General features: G+C 33.4%; 1 protein-coding gene across 1 annotated transcript in view; it reads left to right on the forward strand.

Annotated features, from left to right (window-relative positions):
• The window catches only part of Lztr1 (Leucine zipper like transcription regulator 1), a 119,153-nt gene that overhangs the window by 92,737 nt on the left and 9,744 nt on the right, over positions 1-16,672 (forward strand). Inside the window, exons 18-20 of the mRNA XM_085811769.1 lie at positions 3,738-3,835; positions 6,758-6,809; positions 11,355-11,408. Of these exons, the coding sequence (XP_085667895.1) occupies positions 3,738-3,835; positions 6,758-6,809; positions 11,355-11,408 (204 nt within the window). The remainder of the gene's footprint in view (positions 1-3,737; positions 3,836-6,757; positions 6,810-11,354; positions 11,409-16,672) is intronic.

Genomic DNA, 16,672 nt, shown 5'->3' on the forward strand with positions numbered 1-16,672 from the left:
TGTCAGTTTGCGCCAAGAATATTTCACTTGGCGAACTTCTTAATATATGGCAACCTAGTTTCCTTTCCCGTGAGAGGAAAAAAAATCACCATCGTTCCTTTTTTCCAAATAATATTCTTTATATTATATTTTTAATTATAACTTGTTATTTTAAGTAATTTTTTCTTTTTCGAATTTCATTTTAATTGTTTAAGTTGCACTTTTTTTTTTTTTTTTCGAATAACTGTTTTAAAAATTTCTATTTACCTATTCGAACTGCGTAAATAAAGGTGCAGCGTTTATTTTTTTTTCAAATAGTTTTCTTTATATATATTTTTCGTCATAGTTATTATTTTAGGTAATTTTTAAATTTTTATACTTTTATTTTAATTGTTTGTGTCAGGTACTCTGTAAAAGAGAAAATACAGTAAAGCGCAGTTTTACACGCCTTTCAATGTTCCGTTCAGAAAAGATATATATAAATAAGAGAGATGTATAACCGACATTTTAACTAATTAAATTTTTAGACTATTATTTTAATTGTTAGTGTTACATTGTCTCTTCAGGTGATTATTTAAAAATTTTCTATTTATTCCTTCGAACTGAGCATTTTAAATATATTTATTAATATAAATTTTCCAGAATTTGATTTTATTTCTTTGAATTGCGTTTCTTTCGGAAGAATACTTTGTAACCCAGACTACGATGCGTTTGAAAACTGCATATATTAAAAGAGAAAATACAGTAAAGCACAGTTAACACGCCTTTCAATGTTCCATTCAGAAAAGATATATATAAATAAGAGAGATGTATAACCGACATTTTAACTTAGGATGACTTGCATACACTGCTTTAAACAGTTTTATCATTGTGCCCATTGCTTTACACAATTTTATCCTACATTTGGTTTCTTAAAATGTTATTCATATTTTAGTCAAATATTTTATTTTTGAAATTGCAAGAATCAAATATCATAACATTGAAAAGTTTTAAATTAAAAAAATACAAATACTAAATTTTACGAAAAAATTAATTTTTCTTCTCTTTTTCTTTAAGCATTCTGAAAGTATATTAAAAAGTATCCAACTTTTCGAAACATTTTGATATTTCTGACAATCATTTTAAATAAAGTTATCGCCTTCCATTTCATAAAGACCCACAAACGGCCGAGCGGTAAAGACGCTGATCACTGGTAGTTCGGTCCGATGTTCGAATCCCGCGAACAGGCTGGTTGCATGGGTGTTTTCGTGGTTTTCCCAATGTGTAACGTGTATACGAGCCAGTTCCCCTTAGAAAGTCCTCCATGAAGGCATCCCTCCCTTTAGGCAGATAACCCTCGTGTGCTTTACCATAATTAAATAATCCAATTCAATCCAATCCAATCCTTAATTAAATATAATTGATTTGTAACTTCTACTAGAACTGACGTTAAGAATTGAAGTGCAAATAAATAATATCATGTGCAATCTTGATTAATATAAAATTAAAAATATTTGCACAGAGAAATATTTGCATTCAGACAGAAAGTTTTTTGAAATATTTGCAATTACTTTATAAGAAGGATTTATTAATAACCGTAATAATAACTTATTATATTACTGATGATTAGGAATCAGTTCTTGACAATTACATTCTAAATTAGAATTTTAAGAATTATTAGAATTTTAAATTAGAATAATGAAAATACGCTACGCACAAAAATACATTTTAGGATAAAAAATGAGTTGATTTTTTATGTTTTAAAACTTCTTGAATTCATTTAATAAACATCGTATCCTCGTTGTTAATTGAATTCAGAATGTTGGGTGTCGTTTATATAATTATTCTTACTGGTCCACGGAATCTGCTGACTTATCCAGCGATTAAGTAGCTGCAGATCATTTCTACATAACCATTGAACTTCCATTAATTCAGTCTCTAGAGGGTTGTATATTTATATCATTATTTGACTTTTATAAAAATGATTATTCTAAATCTTATGTTTCTATAAAAATATACTGTGCTTTAAAAATATGGATGATAGTACCAGCCGCTCTTTTAGCCACTTCAAAAGCATCAGTTTGTTTAGAAATAAATTGTGCAGTTAATGTCATAAAATTCAAATAAACATCAAACAAGAATTCTCAGTTTTAGACAATTCGATTTAAACGAAGTAAAGTAGCAGACGATAAAACGCCGAAGGTAAAAATTTACTCTTACAAGAATTTACTCTTATTTAAAAAAAAAAAAAAAGATAGAGAGAAATTAAAAAAAATATTAAAAAATTTATTTATAAAAAAAGCTTTTCATATAGTATTAATAAATATTTATTACGCATCATTGAGGGGAAAAAAATGTCATATAATTAATTCTCCGTAAAATTTTACTTGAAATTTAAGGTTAAAAATAGCTGTGGCAATACAGTGTAACAAAAATCCATAGACCACATTTGGCGTTATTATCGCTCAAAAATAAGATGCCAAATTTCAAAACGCGAAAATATGTAAATTTGTGTATATCTTAGAAAATTTTGAATAAAAAAGTCTTAATTTTTTGCAGATATGCTTAAAAATATACCTACTTTAAGATGATGGTAAAAATTTTATAGGTTATAATTCAAAATTTTTTTCGAAAAATTTATAAAAATTATTTAAAAATAGAAATTTAAAAAATAAAACACAAAAAATGGGTAAATTTTATTTGGAATGAACCTAAATTTCGAAATGTGAGAGAAAAAATCAAAAAAGTTTAATAAAAAAAGAGATATAAATAAATATTTGCCAAATTCAATTAACATTGAGGAGTTAAAATTTTGAGAGCTAATATTTCAAAAACTACTCGTACGATTTTTACAAAACTTGGTATTCTGGCATAATTTGAGTCGTAGAATCGAAATATGTAAAAAAATTGGTATGTTATTTCAGAAAAAGTCCGATTTTGTGTCAAAATACCTATGTTAGAATAGTGCTATATATAAATCTAATATATATCCTAAGTCGCGCTTTCGAGACATGAAGAACGCAATTTGAATTTCGTGAATCGCCCCAGTAGAATGGGAGATATAGCACTGTCCCATTTTTTTTTTTTTTTTGAGCAGTGTACATAAATCTAGGTATAAAGTACCAGAGATATTTTGGCATTAAAATCCAGAAAATATCCCTTTATCATGGTTATTTTGGGAAATTTTGACTTCCCTAGAAAAACCCCATAAAGAGTTAAAGTAAATTTTTAAAGAAACAGTAATAGCGTACAAAAAGATAACAGAAGAAAAGGTATCCCAAAAAAAAAAAAAAAAAAAAAAAAAAAAGAATTTACATGCCAATTTAAGCATTCTCATTGAAAAAGAATTAATTTATTATATTTCTGTAAGTTTTAATTTTATAGGAATTATAGCATTAACAATGATTTTATAATAGTGTGTGAAATAGTGTGTTGTAGGTGTATCACACACTAGACCTTTTATAATGTGTTGTAGGTGTATCACACAGTAGACCTTTGAAAAACCTTACTGATATTATAGGAATTGTAGTGTTAATTTTGAAATACCTTACTTTTATCTCATTTTTATCCAGGACATTATATATTATTAATTCATATGATGAGTAAATTAATCATCATTTTTTATGTCTTACCAAAGTTATAAGGCAATAGAAAAAATCAATGGAGGGGGGGGGCGATTCTTTTGTGCCTCAGTGACTGTATGATGCAAAAGTCTCTAAAATGACTTTTAGTTTGTGAGTCTTTAATAGTGAACTGCTTTTTTTTTTTTTTTTTTCCAGATAACTATCGGAGAAACGATTCCTTCCCTCCAGTCTTTCAGTACACTGCTACGCTATATTTACTATGGAGAAGTTAACATGCCTCCAGAAGACTCTCTGTATCCTTTATTGTTTTTTCACACACCATTTAGAAAAAAGGACAATGAGAATTGCTTTTTTTTATTGAATTAACTTCTTAAGCATTACAGAAAAATACAAAGGGTAATCAAAATTTTGTACCAAAAAGGCTGAAAAATGGGCAAATTCAGATAAAATTTTTACACAGTGTTATATAATTCTGTATCAGAAATTAAATGATAAATTTGATATCTGTATAATAGCCAAGACTGAATTGTGTCAAATAAAAATGCAAAGATGAACAAAATTAAAGTTGATAAAGTATTTAGTTTGAAATATGTATAGATGCAGGATATTCACAAGGATTTGTGTGCGCGTTATATGTTAGTGTCCCAGTTTGTTTCACATTTGCCAAATATAGATCAGAATTTTGCCACAAGAAAATTTGTAAATGTGATTCATTCTCTACCCCTCTGTTCACATCAGCCATAGAGGAAATGATTTCCAAAATGAAAAAAATGGTCATGTCAGATTGATGAGTAACAATTAGGTATATAGCAGAGACTTTGGATATTTCATTTGATACCATAGATTCAATAGGTTACTGAAAAGCAAATAGAACAAATAGAAATGTAGGGTTAAAAATGCTATCATCATATGCAAATAAACAGATAATGCCAGAAATGAAAGAGCATCACATAAGTAAAAACCACTATCATATTCATCAAAATATAACAGTTTTGATATTAAGAGACATGATAAATGGTATTTGAATTTTAAGTTACCAGCTGCAACAGGATCCTAAGATTGGTAGCTCATGGAGTCACAGACATTTTGAAATACATCTCTTGGATGGCTGTGGCATCTATGCAGATGCTTGTGACTAGATTTTATCACTGTTGTAGGTGTATCACACACTAGACCTTTCATGTAATCTTAGGAAAAAAATCTGGGAAGATAGGTCTGGCATTTATGCAATGAATGGACCATCGTGTGCAATCCACTGTTGTCGGGATATTGCATTTAAGTGCTCCTAAACATCATGGCTGAAATGGGTTGGGACCTTGTAATGCTGGAACCACATGTTATGGAGCAGCAACTGCTAAATATGTTAGTCATTCAACAGTTCAGACAAAACTTTGTAAAAGAAATTTTAGCACTTCCAACCAAACAAAGAGGAGAGAGATATGGACTCTCATAACACCAAACACTAACAAGAAATTTTTGTTATGTTGCACATGTTCATACATGTGAGTTATGTGCACTGCAGCAACCTTCTCTGGTGAAGCATGCCTTGTCTGTAAATAAAATGAAGCCAGTAAAAGGGAGTCTATCATACTCTTCTACAGAAAACACTGAGCAAAAGAATCCTCTGTAGATAATCATCAGACTACAGCAGTTGTACACACTGCTCATGGTATTGGTGCATTTGGTGAGTTCAAGATTCTCCAGACTTTGGTGTGGGGGAAGTGAAGTGAGTAACAATTATTTATGAATTGAAATTGTCTGGGGGGGAATGCCTTCTGCATCGTGAAGCATCATCTGTTCAATTTCAGGGCTATTTGTTTTTGATTCATGGCATATGTCTTGAAGAAACCCATTTTACATAATTTTTGATGCAGCCGTGCAAACATCTGGTGGTTCAGAATGTGTGTTATCGGGTAGCACTCCTAGTACAGGTACATAAAAGCTCACCTGTTATAATTAGTAGCTTCATATGCTCTCTGCACTTGTAAAACTTTCCATCCTATGACATATGCAGGTGGTTATTGAATGAAGTGTATCAGTTCTCCTACGACTCCTCCATCGTATTAGGATCGAGTTGTTGGATCGATGCATGTTGGATATGCAATCCAACATGCATTACTCTCTGATTCTAATTCATTTTTGAGTAACTTACCCTCCCAGGAGTTTGTACACATGGTAGCAAATAACACTATAGATATATTAATATAGATTAAACATGAGTACACTGCCACTTTGATCCCCAAAATAAACAATAGAGCATGATCTGTAAACATATCTATTCTGAGAACAAAATATGCCTATTCTTCTGAGAACAAAAAAATTTTGTGTGTCAACATCGTCAGCCAAAGTCATGGCTTATAATTTTTGGGCTGCTAAAAGATTGTTGATTGTTCACCTTTGGTGTTAAAAGCAGTCAGTCACAAGGGAGTATTATGCACATTCATGTGCACAACTGTTTGAAGAATTTTGGATGAAATGAATGCAGGCAGCTAAGAAAGGAAATTCCTTATCACCATGAAACTGCACTTTCACTCACCTCTGCAAGACAACAACTACTGTAGTTGCTGCAGGATTCATTGGGGGGGGGGTGTTATTTCATCCTTTATACTTTCCAGATCTTTCTTCCAAGTGATTTTCTTCTGCTTTAAAATATACAGGATGTTTTTCCTAGCATGCATGTCAATGACTGGTTTTTACAGCATGATGAATTTTTCTCTGGAAGTTAAGCACATCAAAAAAAAAAAAAAAAAAAAAACACAGGGTAAAATGTGTTGTCAAAGGAGGGGGATTTTATTTATAAATAAAAAATTTGGTTTACCTAACACTGTTTCTTATACCCATTCTATGATTCTTTTAATATAATGCTTTTTTGTACTGTTAAATAAATATACTATTATGTAATATTTTTGTTATACCACAAGGAATTATCACATTCTTTTTTTCTCATGGTGTAAGAAGTTAGCACATTTAACTCACAATTGATTGATTTTTTGTACCTTGAACTTAAAAACCAATTAGTCTCAGTGTAAGTGTAATACAGCAATAAAAGTGTAGTGGCTGTGAAAAAATAGCTTTCATTTAATGTAATTGTATTTTGTCTATAATTTTATATTGCTTTTAAATCATTATAAATTATTGTTCCCAGTATTAATTCTCATTAATAAAGTAAAACAGATGGTTTCTTTTTAATTATGACTTATCCTTGACATTTATAGATATTTATTTTCAGCACCTTATTTTTATGGTTTTACAAATAACAGATTGCAGGTAAGTGGTTGTGTGTAACACTGCTGTGTTAAAAGTTTAGATAAAATATTTTTCTGAAAATGTTTGTATACATATGAAAGTATATAATGTAATAGCTTTTTATGCCCCAAATTGCAAAATTTATGGAATTTTAGAATTGTAAACAAATTTTGGAAGTTTGAATGATTAAATAGGCTTATCTTGTTTTGCTATAATACTTATTAAAATATTTTTTCATAAGATTAAATCTTTGACAAAGAAATAAACTTAATAGGCAAAATAATTATATCTCTTGTCAATTTATATAAAGTATGTCAAATATATGCGCTATCATGATATTTCAAATTTTTGCTTACATGGTCCCTGATTGCCTTAGGTTATTTAATAGGAAAAGTATTTGTTACCTGAAATTTTATGCCAGTAAGTATTCTCTCTCTCTCTCTCTCTCTCTCTCTCTTTTTTTTTTTTTTTTTTTTTTTTTTTGGGAGACCTAAAATTTTTATCTGTAACTTGATTTGAAGACAATATTTTGCAAAGAAATGCAGTAAGTCATTTTGAAGTGTAATCTGACCATTTCAGCAAAATGAGGGTAATCATCTAATTAGTGGAGGAAATAAGTGATTCCTCTTCAAAACCAGGAGAGAAGATACAGAATGGGGCAACAAAGACAATAACCATATATTATGAATAAGTGAAAATCTGCAGCAAAATTTTACAACCCCACAAATAAGCTGGTCCACTAGCCAAAATGCTATACTGCTTCAACTAACATAATTAGAACATGTATGGATATTTTTGATTTACTTCAGTAATTGAAAAATAATTAATTTTAAGGAGCAGATTTTCTGTTTTAATCATCTGAAGTAAAGGGAATCTAAGGAAAAAAGCATTAATTTTCGTGGATACATATGTGTAAAGTAAGATTAAAGAATTCATGTTCCAGGGTTGTTGAAACAAAAGGTTCTCTGTTTGGGAAGAGATGGTGCAAGCATTAATGTAGTCATATTCTTTTCATTCCACTTTGCCCAAAGATGATGATCTGGTGTCTGATTGGAGCCTCTGTCCTTTCAAGGACTCTTCAAAGTACCAGAGATGAAAAACTCCCACATTGTTAGTTCTGGTATTTTAAGGACAGTGTGTGCTATTAAAAGGTGTCTAACTTTTGCTTATTTATCTCTTTTGAAACACTTGCATTTTCACAAAATTCAGTTCTGTTTATCATTTTTTAAACATCTTCTTTATAATGACATTTGAAAGCTAATATCCTAGTGTAAAGGCTTACTGTTAGAAATTGTATTTGCAGGAAGAGACAATTTTTTTTTTTTTTTTTCCTTCAGAAAGGGATCAAAGGTGTGTATGCAGCACAGTTATCTAATTAATAAAGCCTTTTCTTTCTTTCTTTTTGGTTTGCCTATTTAAAAAAAAATCAATTAAAATACTACTAGTTATGCATGAGTTCTTGTTGCTGTGACATCTTAGAGGTAAATTCTTGACTGTTTTAACCATTGAGGTTTTCTGCTTTTGTCAGCAACCTGTGCTGTCCTTTTGATTTTTGGATCGATAATTTCATGTTAATAACATAGTAGCTTATTCCTTCAATTTCTTAAACCAGCTGCTATTACATGTTAATTCATCAAGTTATATTGTGTAACACAATCTAGTTTCCAATGGAAAATGTTAAATTTCTCACTGTACAACTCATGAGCCATCTTTCAGTTGATACAAATTCTCTGCTAACATTTTAGAGAATTCCACATCCTTTATAGTGAAACAAGCTCTAAATATATTAACATTTTTTAATTTGATAGTTTGAGACCATTCTAGAAGATTAGTTTCAATGTCTCAAATTTACATCATTTTTGTGCTTCCTTGGGACATTTTATTAGTTTTTCAAAAGTTGTTATAATTTTATTAGTTATTTATGCATATTTTATTAGTTCTTTCATGCATATTTATAGTTCAAATAAATTGCACAATGTTGTTTGTTTGGGAAATTTCTGTTTTAAATGCAATTTTTCTCTTGATCCATTTACAAAGAACGTTTTAACAATTCATCCTTTTCTTTTAGGCTTAAGTCCTTTCACCTAGACATTTTCAGCTGTTACAAAAAAAAAAAATAAATAAATAAAAATAAATAAATAAAATAAAATAAAATAAAAAGAATTAAGAAACTTATTCAATTTTGAAACTCGCATTCCTAGCAAGTAGAAAGATTGCAGTTTGTCTGTTTAATCAATAAGCCATGATTATGGGCATAGCCAATGCTTTCTTTCCTTCAGTCTACAATTACCATTCGCTTTCTATTCAGACACTGTTAATATACAGTAATCCTAAGAAGCATTTCAGGAACTTTTTTGAGAACTCTCTCTGAACATAGTGTATATGTTACGGTGAAACACCGAAATCTGGAGAATGTCGATTTTCACCAGTGAATGTCAACATTCACATAGTCTCTTGGTGTATGTCCGAAATATTTTCCAAATACTCTTATTTCTGACTTACACCGGTCAATGTCGACATTCACCATGTACTAATGGTGAATGTTGAACATATAACAATATTATATTTTCTTCTCCATAATTCAGTCACGAATAAACGCACTTGAGACTTGAAATAAGAACTTAAGAACATGAGAACCTAAAACACACAATACATTCAAAATGAGAAAGGAAAATAATAGAAGTTAAAAACTTACTTAATTATACAGTACATTCTAAATGAGAAAGTAAAATAACAGTAATAAAAAACTTACTAAATTATGTGATTCAAATCTTATTTATTGCAACAACTTAAACTATTATGGCACTTTATGACCTCTCTTTTCAACTTTCACCAGAGCATATCTGTGATTGTCGACATACACCAGTGAGGGTCCGAATATTCAAGAACGTAGTGAAATATTCGGTCTTTCACCGACGTATTTGGTGAATGTTGATATTCTCTGGTGAAAATCGACATTCTCCAATTTCTGTCTTTCACGGTAACATATATATCTCAAAGAGAAAATCTGGAATGTGGAAATCTTAAAAGTTGAGATGCAGAAGTTGCACTTCATTCTATCAGCTGGTATTTGAGAAGGTACACTCATTCATTTGCAATGCCTCTAGATTTTTGACTATTTTTGTTAACCTTAAAATAAAGAAATTCTGCTCCTCTGAGGTCAAATGCAAGCAAAGATCTCTGTAAAAGTGTCTTACAGATACAGAATCCTAGGGTGGAAAAATTCCAGTCAGATCGATTTCATTTAAGTACTACATACCTGAATAATAAATAAGCCATGCTCCACAACAAGTTAAACAGAAAAACTACCAACAGTTCTGATAAGTTGGATAATCTGGTACTGAAGAATCAGTCTTTTGCCAATCTGCGTTTATAAGCAGTGGAGATGAGTTTAATAAATGGTGGTTTTTCTATTGATTAATACATATTTGTTTTTGGCCTTTAAAAATTGAACTTAATAAGTAGTTATTTTATTAGCCAGTGAGTTTAATAAGCAGGAGGTACTGTAATCGCACATAGATTTATTTTAGGAATATTTATTAGCATGGGAACATCAATATGTGCATTTACAAGTTCCTCACACAAATCTGAGGGCAACAGTATTTTATTAAGTGTTTGATGTAATTGTGGCCAGTATGTTTTCTCACCTTGGACACAGTTATTGCATAGGTTACCCCAGTATCATCAAATAGAAATTTTTTTATCACCTCTATATTGTGAATTATTATGCTTTAAAATTTTAAGTAAAGTATCTGCTAGTTACCATATGTTCTGTGTAAAATTGTTTATGAAAAATATATATCTCCATGTAATACTGAAATTATTCTTTGTCCCAGTACTGTAAAAAGTATTTTTATTTATTGTTGATGAAAGAGAATAAATATCTGAACTTAGAACCTCATAATAATTTTTCCTCCAGTTTTCTGCATGTAATATTTAACAAAAAATTTGCATGAATTCCTATTTAAAATGTGTACTACTACTAATAATAAATAATTTGAATAAAAAAAAAAACTTAATCTGCAGTTACTCATATCAATTTTAAACTATAATAATCAAGTGATTAATAGACTCATTTTATTTTAAATGTAATTAAATATGTTACAATTAAGTATTCAGATAATATTTCATAGCTTGTTTATGCTTCTTTTTTATCTATAGTTAATGGAATTTTTACAAATGTTTTTATTATCAAGTCTTATAATTTAGCACATGGTTCATGCAGTGGTAAATATTAGTAATTTATATGCTGATGCATTTAGTAGTATTGTATGCATCATATAAATGAATATTAATATATTCTTTTAACACTAGAATACACAACTGTGCTTATTAATTCAGGTTTTAGAATAAAGTAATCTAGAAATTTAAAATCTAAAATAAGCACAAAATTTAATTAAATATTTAAAATAAAATATAAGTAATTTTGCTAATAACCTTTATCAGCTTGTGTTCAAAAACTTTCTTGTAATATATTTATTTTATTGTAAAAATGAATTAAAATTATGTGGAACTAAATTGTAATAATAGTTTTATATGATATGGATTTGTTTTCATTAATTATAGGCATTTTGCAAACAAAATCTAGAAATGAATGTAACCTTTGAAAATGTAATACAGGTAGGTAATACCACTAAGTATAATATTTCATTATATATATATGTATGCATGCATATGTAAATTCATTATATACATATGGATATGTACATAAACGTAATGGATATTTAAATTTGTATGTTTAATTATTTTCATTTTAATTAATCTTTTAAAAGCAGTTTTTGTAAATTTGCATTTAATTATGTGTTGAATATTTTACTTTGACTAATTGAAATCAGTGGTGTCAAAAATTGTTGCGTGCGTACGTGTTCGTTACGAAATAAATGCACAAGTCTGATGAAAAATGGACAAAATTTTATTATTATCACAATAAAAATTATTAAATGTCCTCAAATAATCGTGCAGTATCACAATATACAACAGTAGTTATCTTCTAACTACTCAAACGTTCAATAGAACTTAATTCAAAACAGCTAAAGAAAGCTAATCCGTGAATTCGCTACAATCAACAAGAGCAGTTTTCTAAACAACAACAAACTAAGTAACTACTACAAACTGAGAGGTTTTTCCTCCTTTTATAAGATTTTTAAATCGCGTGCGAGAATTTTCTGGTACTTTCTCCAAATCAAAAAGACATATTTATTTATTTAATGTTAAATGCACATGCTCTTGTATTTTTAATTTTACGGCTTAGCTTTATTCTTTTAATATTCATCACGTGCTGCACTGCGCGGGAAATAAAACCATTTAATTTATAATTGAACTAACATTAGCTTTTTAAATACCAAATTCGTAACACTGTCCCCTTCCCAAGGACTGCACGACCCGGGCAGTACAATCCCTGGGCAGGAAGCTAAACTTACAACTGTGGCATAAATGCAATAATAAAAAAAAATCAAATGCTATCAAATACAAATCAAATACTAAATGCAAATCAAATACTAAATACAAATCAAATCAAATACAGATTTAAAAACAAAAAGGACCATGGTCTTATACTATTTACAATTATTTACATTACATACTATGGCCATAGTAATGAGCTAACCTGTCATAATGAACGACTTTAGGTTTAGAGTTCGAAGACTTACAAATCCGAACCACGACATCATTCAGCCTGTTTAGGACTGTGTACGGGCCATCCCAAGGTGACTGTAATTTCAGACAAAGTCCTTTCCGTCGAGTCGGATTCCACAACCACACCTTGTCTCCTTCGTGGAATTGATGTTCAGTAGCTCTTGTGTCGTATCGGGTCTTCATCTTCTCCGTTGCCAAGTTGACTCGTTTTCGTGAAAAGTTGTGCATCACTTCGAACCAGGCCTGGAGATCTTGAATATATTCCTCAGACGATGAAGGAGCATCTGGAGGGTGGCCAAACAATAGATCACAAGGCAGACAAAGATCACGACCGAAGAGCATCTGTGATGGAGAATAGCCGGTAGTCTCGTGGACAGCACTGCGGTAAGCCAGTAAAAAGAGTGGTAATTTTTTGTCCCAGTCCTGTTGGTTTCTGGAAACCACTAATGAGAGGTTATTAAGGATGGTTCCATTGAACCTCTCTACCATGCCATCCGACTGGGGATGTAATGGCGTCGTTTGGGTTTTGTCAATGCCGAGTAGTTCGCATAGTTCTTTGATTACTACCGAGGTAAAATTCCTTCCCTGATCGGAATGTAACTGAAGAGGCACTCCGAACCTGGAAATCCAGTGCTGTATCATCACCTCAGCTACTGTAACACCTCTTGATCAGGAATAGGATACGCTTCAGGCCACTTGATGAAGTAATCAATGACAACGAGTATGTATTTGTTGCCATCAGCAGTTCGTGGCAGAGGTCCCAAGATCTCAAAGGCGATACGTTCAAACGGCGCACCTACGTTGTAACGTTGCAGCTTGCCTCGGCTGCGTTTCCTTGGTCCTTTCCGACCTGCACAGGCATCGCAAGATCAGCACCACTTTTGCACGTCATCCTTTGCATTATTCCAGTAAAAGCGCTCACAAACTCTCTGTAAGGTCTTCATAATTCCAAAGTGACCTCCTGTAGGGCTGTTATGTAATTCTTTAAGGACATCAGGAATCCGGGATCTTGGAAATATCAGTTGCCATCAGAACGTCTTCCCATCATCCGATTCCAATTTCCGGTATAAGACGCCGTTTCGAATGTGAAGTGAATCCCAGTGCACAGTATTGTTTTGTTGTAGGACTACAGATAGAAATGTCCTGCCAAGTAGGTTTTCTGTTTGATGACTCCATTAAATCAATTATGGGTTTAATGTCGCGGTCTTCCAGCTGGTCTTTCCTGACTTCATCATCACTCCACGGGTCTCGATCAGCCGATGTTGATGTTGCAATTTGTCTTGTGACCGGAGTCAGCAGCTGGTTTTTCACTTCCACTCTGGAACAATATCGTCAGCTTTCTGGGCAAGGTCGTCTAGACAGGGCGTCGGCGTTTCCGTGTGATGATCCCTTACGATGACGGATAGTGATATCATATTCTTGGAGTCTCTGTATCCACCTGGCTATTTGACCTTCAGGATTCTTGAAATTTAAAAGCCAGGCCAATGAGGCATGATCCGTGTGAAGGAGGAATTTTCTGCCGTAGAGATAATGATGGAAATGTTCTACAGCTTTGACTATGGCGAGCAACTATTTCCTGGTGACACAATAATTCCTCTCCGGTGTAGACAGGCACTTGCTCCAGTACGCCACTACACATTCTTGGCCGTCTATTTCTTGGGACAAAACCTCACCGACACTTTCATTGCTCGCGTCCGTGTCGAGAATAAATGGTCTGTCGAGCTGAGGATACGTAAGGATTGGAGCAGATGTTAAAGCTTCCTTGAAGTTGTTAAATGCATCCTCGCATTCTTTTGTCCACAAGAACGTTTGCTTGCTCTCTGTCATCTTGTGAAGGGGTCTTGCGATTGAAGAAAAGTCTTTCACAAATCTTCTATAGTAGGTGCAAAGCCCTAGGAAGGTCCTCAGCTGATGAACATTTTCGGGACATTTCCATTATTTAACGGCTGACACCTTTTCGGGATCCATGCACACACCTTCTGCAGAGATGACATGTCCGAGATAAGTCACTTCCTTTCGGAACAATTTGCATCTAGCGGGACTCAGCTTCAGATTGGCTTCTTTCAATTTCTGAAGCACCTTCCTAAGATTTTCTAGATGTTCTTCAAAACTGTTTCCGACGATGATGATGTCGTCCAGGTATATCAGACAGGCTTCGTAGGAAAGACCTCTCAAAACAGTCTCCATGAGGCGTTCGAATGTTGCCGGCGCATTACACAGTCCAAACGGCATCACCTTGAATTGCCAAAGCCCTTGTCCCGTAGTAAATGCCGTCTTTTGTTGGTCATCAGGGTGTATTTCTACCTGCCAATACCCACTCTTTAAATCAAGTGTTGAGAACCACTTGCTTCCAGAAAGAGTGTCTAGAATGTCGTCAATTCTAGGAAGAGAGTAACTGTCTTTCTTCGTAACCTCATTCAACCCGCGATAGTCAACGCAAAATCTTGTTGAGCCGTCTTTCTTTCTGACGAGAATGATGGGAGATGCCCGTGGACTTGATGAAGGCTCGACGACATCGCCTTCTTCCATATCTTTTGACAGTGTTCGCACCTCTTCCTGTTTAGCAAACGGTTGATGTCTTGGATGTTGCTTGATCGGGGGATGATCGCCAGTATCTATTCTATGTTGTGTTAAACTAGTTCGACCCATGTCAGAAGATGAGTGGAAGGAAACAACTAGAAAATCTTTAATGACGTGATCGGCAGCATTCCTCTCTTTATTGTTTAATTGCGCATTCTGCAATAACTCCGATGTAATGCTCTCTGAGGATACTTCTGGGATGTTACTCTTTCTTTCAACGCTGGTTACTGGAGTACATGTTGCAACCACTTCACCTTTCCTAATAACTCTCGCCTTCTCAGTTACACTGGCGACTTTCACCGGAATAACCGTTCTGGATAGGTCCACGAGTGTTGAGGCTACTAGTACTCCTTTCGGGCTCTTACAGTTATTGGGATATTCTATGATGGCGTAGCGGAAATTTCTATTTTCGGCTATGGATCCAGGAAGTAAAAACTCGGTTCTTGCGGGTATTGTGATATCGTCTTGAGCCATAATTTTGTGGATAGATTTCACTCCATCATTAGTTCCGAATAGGGCTATGTCCTCAGATGTAGAATGCAATTCATCATTTTTAAAGTCCAGGGAAAAATTGTATTTCCTTAGAGAGTCCAATCCGAGTATGCAAGAATCAGTGATCTCTGCTACATATGCCGTGTGATGGTAAGCGACACTTCCAAACATGATGTTAACGTTTACTTTACCGTCGATGTTGATCTCACCGGACACAGTCAGGACAGCGTCCAGATAAGTTTGCTTCCCAGTTGTTGAGCCAAATCTTTATGGATGATGGTAACGTTGGCTTCTGTATCTATCTTGCAGGGAACTCCTTTAATATGTCCTATTAAGGAAAGTCCATTACTGCCGCCTCTCACTGCAGAAATCTGAAGCGCTTTAAACTGGGGCTTTTCATTATCTGGCAACCTCCGCCCTGCGAGATGGCCACTAATTAGTTTCCCTCCTGTTTGTTAGGAGCGGTCTTAACGTCCGTGCCCTGGGGCGTTCTGCAGTTCCATCGCATATGTCCTTCAGATCCACAGTTCCAACATTTTAAGGTCGATTTCTTGTCACTGATATTTCGTCTCAAGGCATTCAGTTGTCTGGTTATATCGTCTAGACGAACAGTGACTTGATCCCTTGGCTCTTGAACTTGAGCAGCTCTGATTGGGTGGCGGTCTCTACGAGTTGCTTACTGGGCTGCTTCGAATTTCATGGTGTACACTAGAGCGCTTTTTAAATCTTTAACATCAGCCATTCGTAGAGCCTTCTGTATTTCGGGATCCCAGATGCCATCGATAAAGTACTACAGGGACAGGTTTTCTCTCGGGCACTCCGTAAAGGTGAGGTGGGACAGCCTTTCAACATCCGTGGCGAGTTCCTGGAGTGATTCGGTGGGCTTCTGTTGACGGGATTTTAATTGAAGCCTGCTGTAGTCTTTTAAACATTTCTCGCCAAAGCGCAGCTCCAATGCGCCAGATAGAGTTTCGAAGTCAAGTCTTTGGTTTTCGGGAAGCGTCTGCAGGATATCCGCTTTGTCTGCTCTCAGAGAAATGGCGAGATGACAGGCCTTAGTTTGTGAATCCCATATATTCACATCTGCAACGATAGAAAATTGTGTCTTATACACCTGCCAGGAGGTCTTCCCGTCATATGTAGATAGGTTCAGAACCTTTGACCTTTCCCCTTCTGAA

The sequence above is a fragment of the Stegodyphus dumicola genome, chromosome 2 (genome assembly GCF_044657685.1).
Source record: "Stegodyphus dumicola isolate Sdum_Otavi_A_Nest chromosome 2, ASM4465768v1".
Lineage (NCBI taxonomy): Eukaryota > Metazoa > Arthropoda > Arachnida > Araneae > Eresidae > Stegodyphus > Stegodyphus dumicola.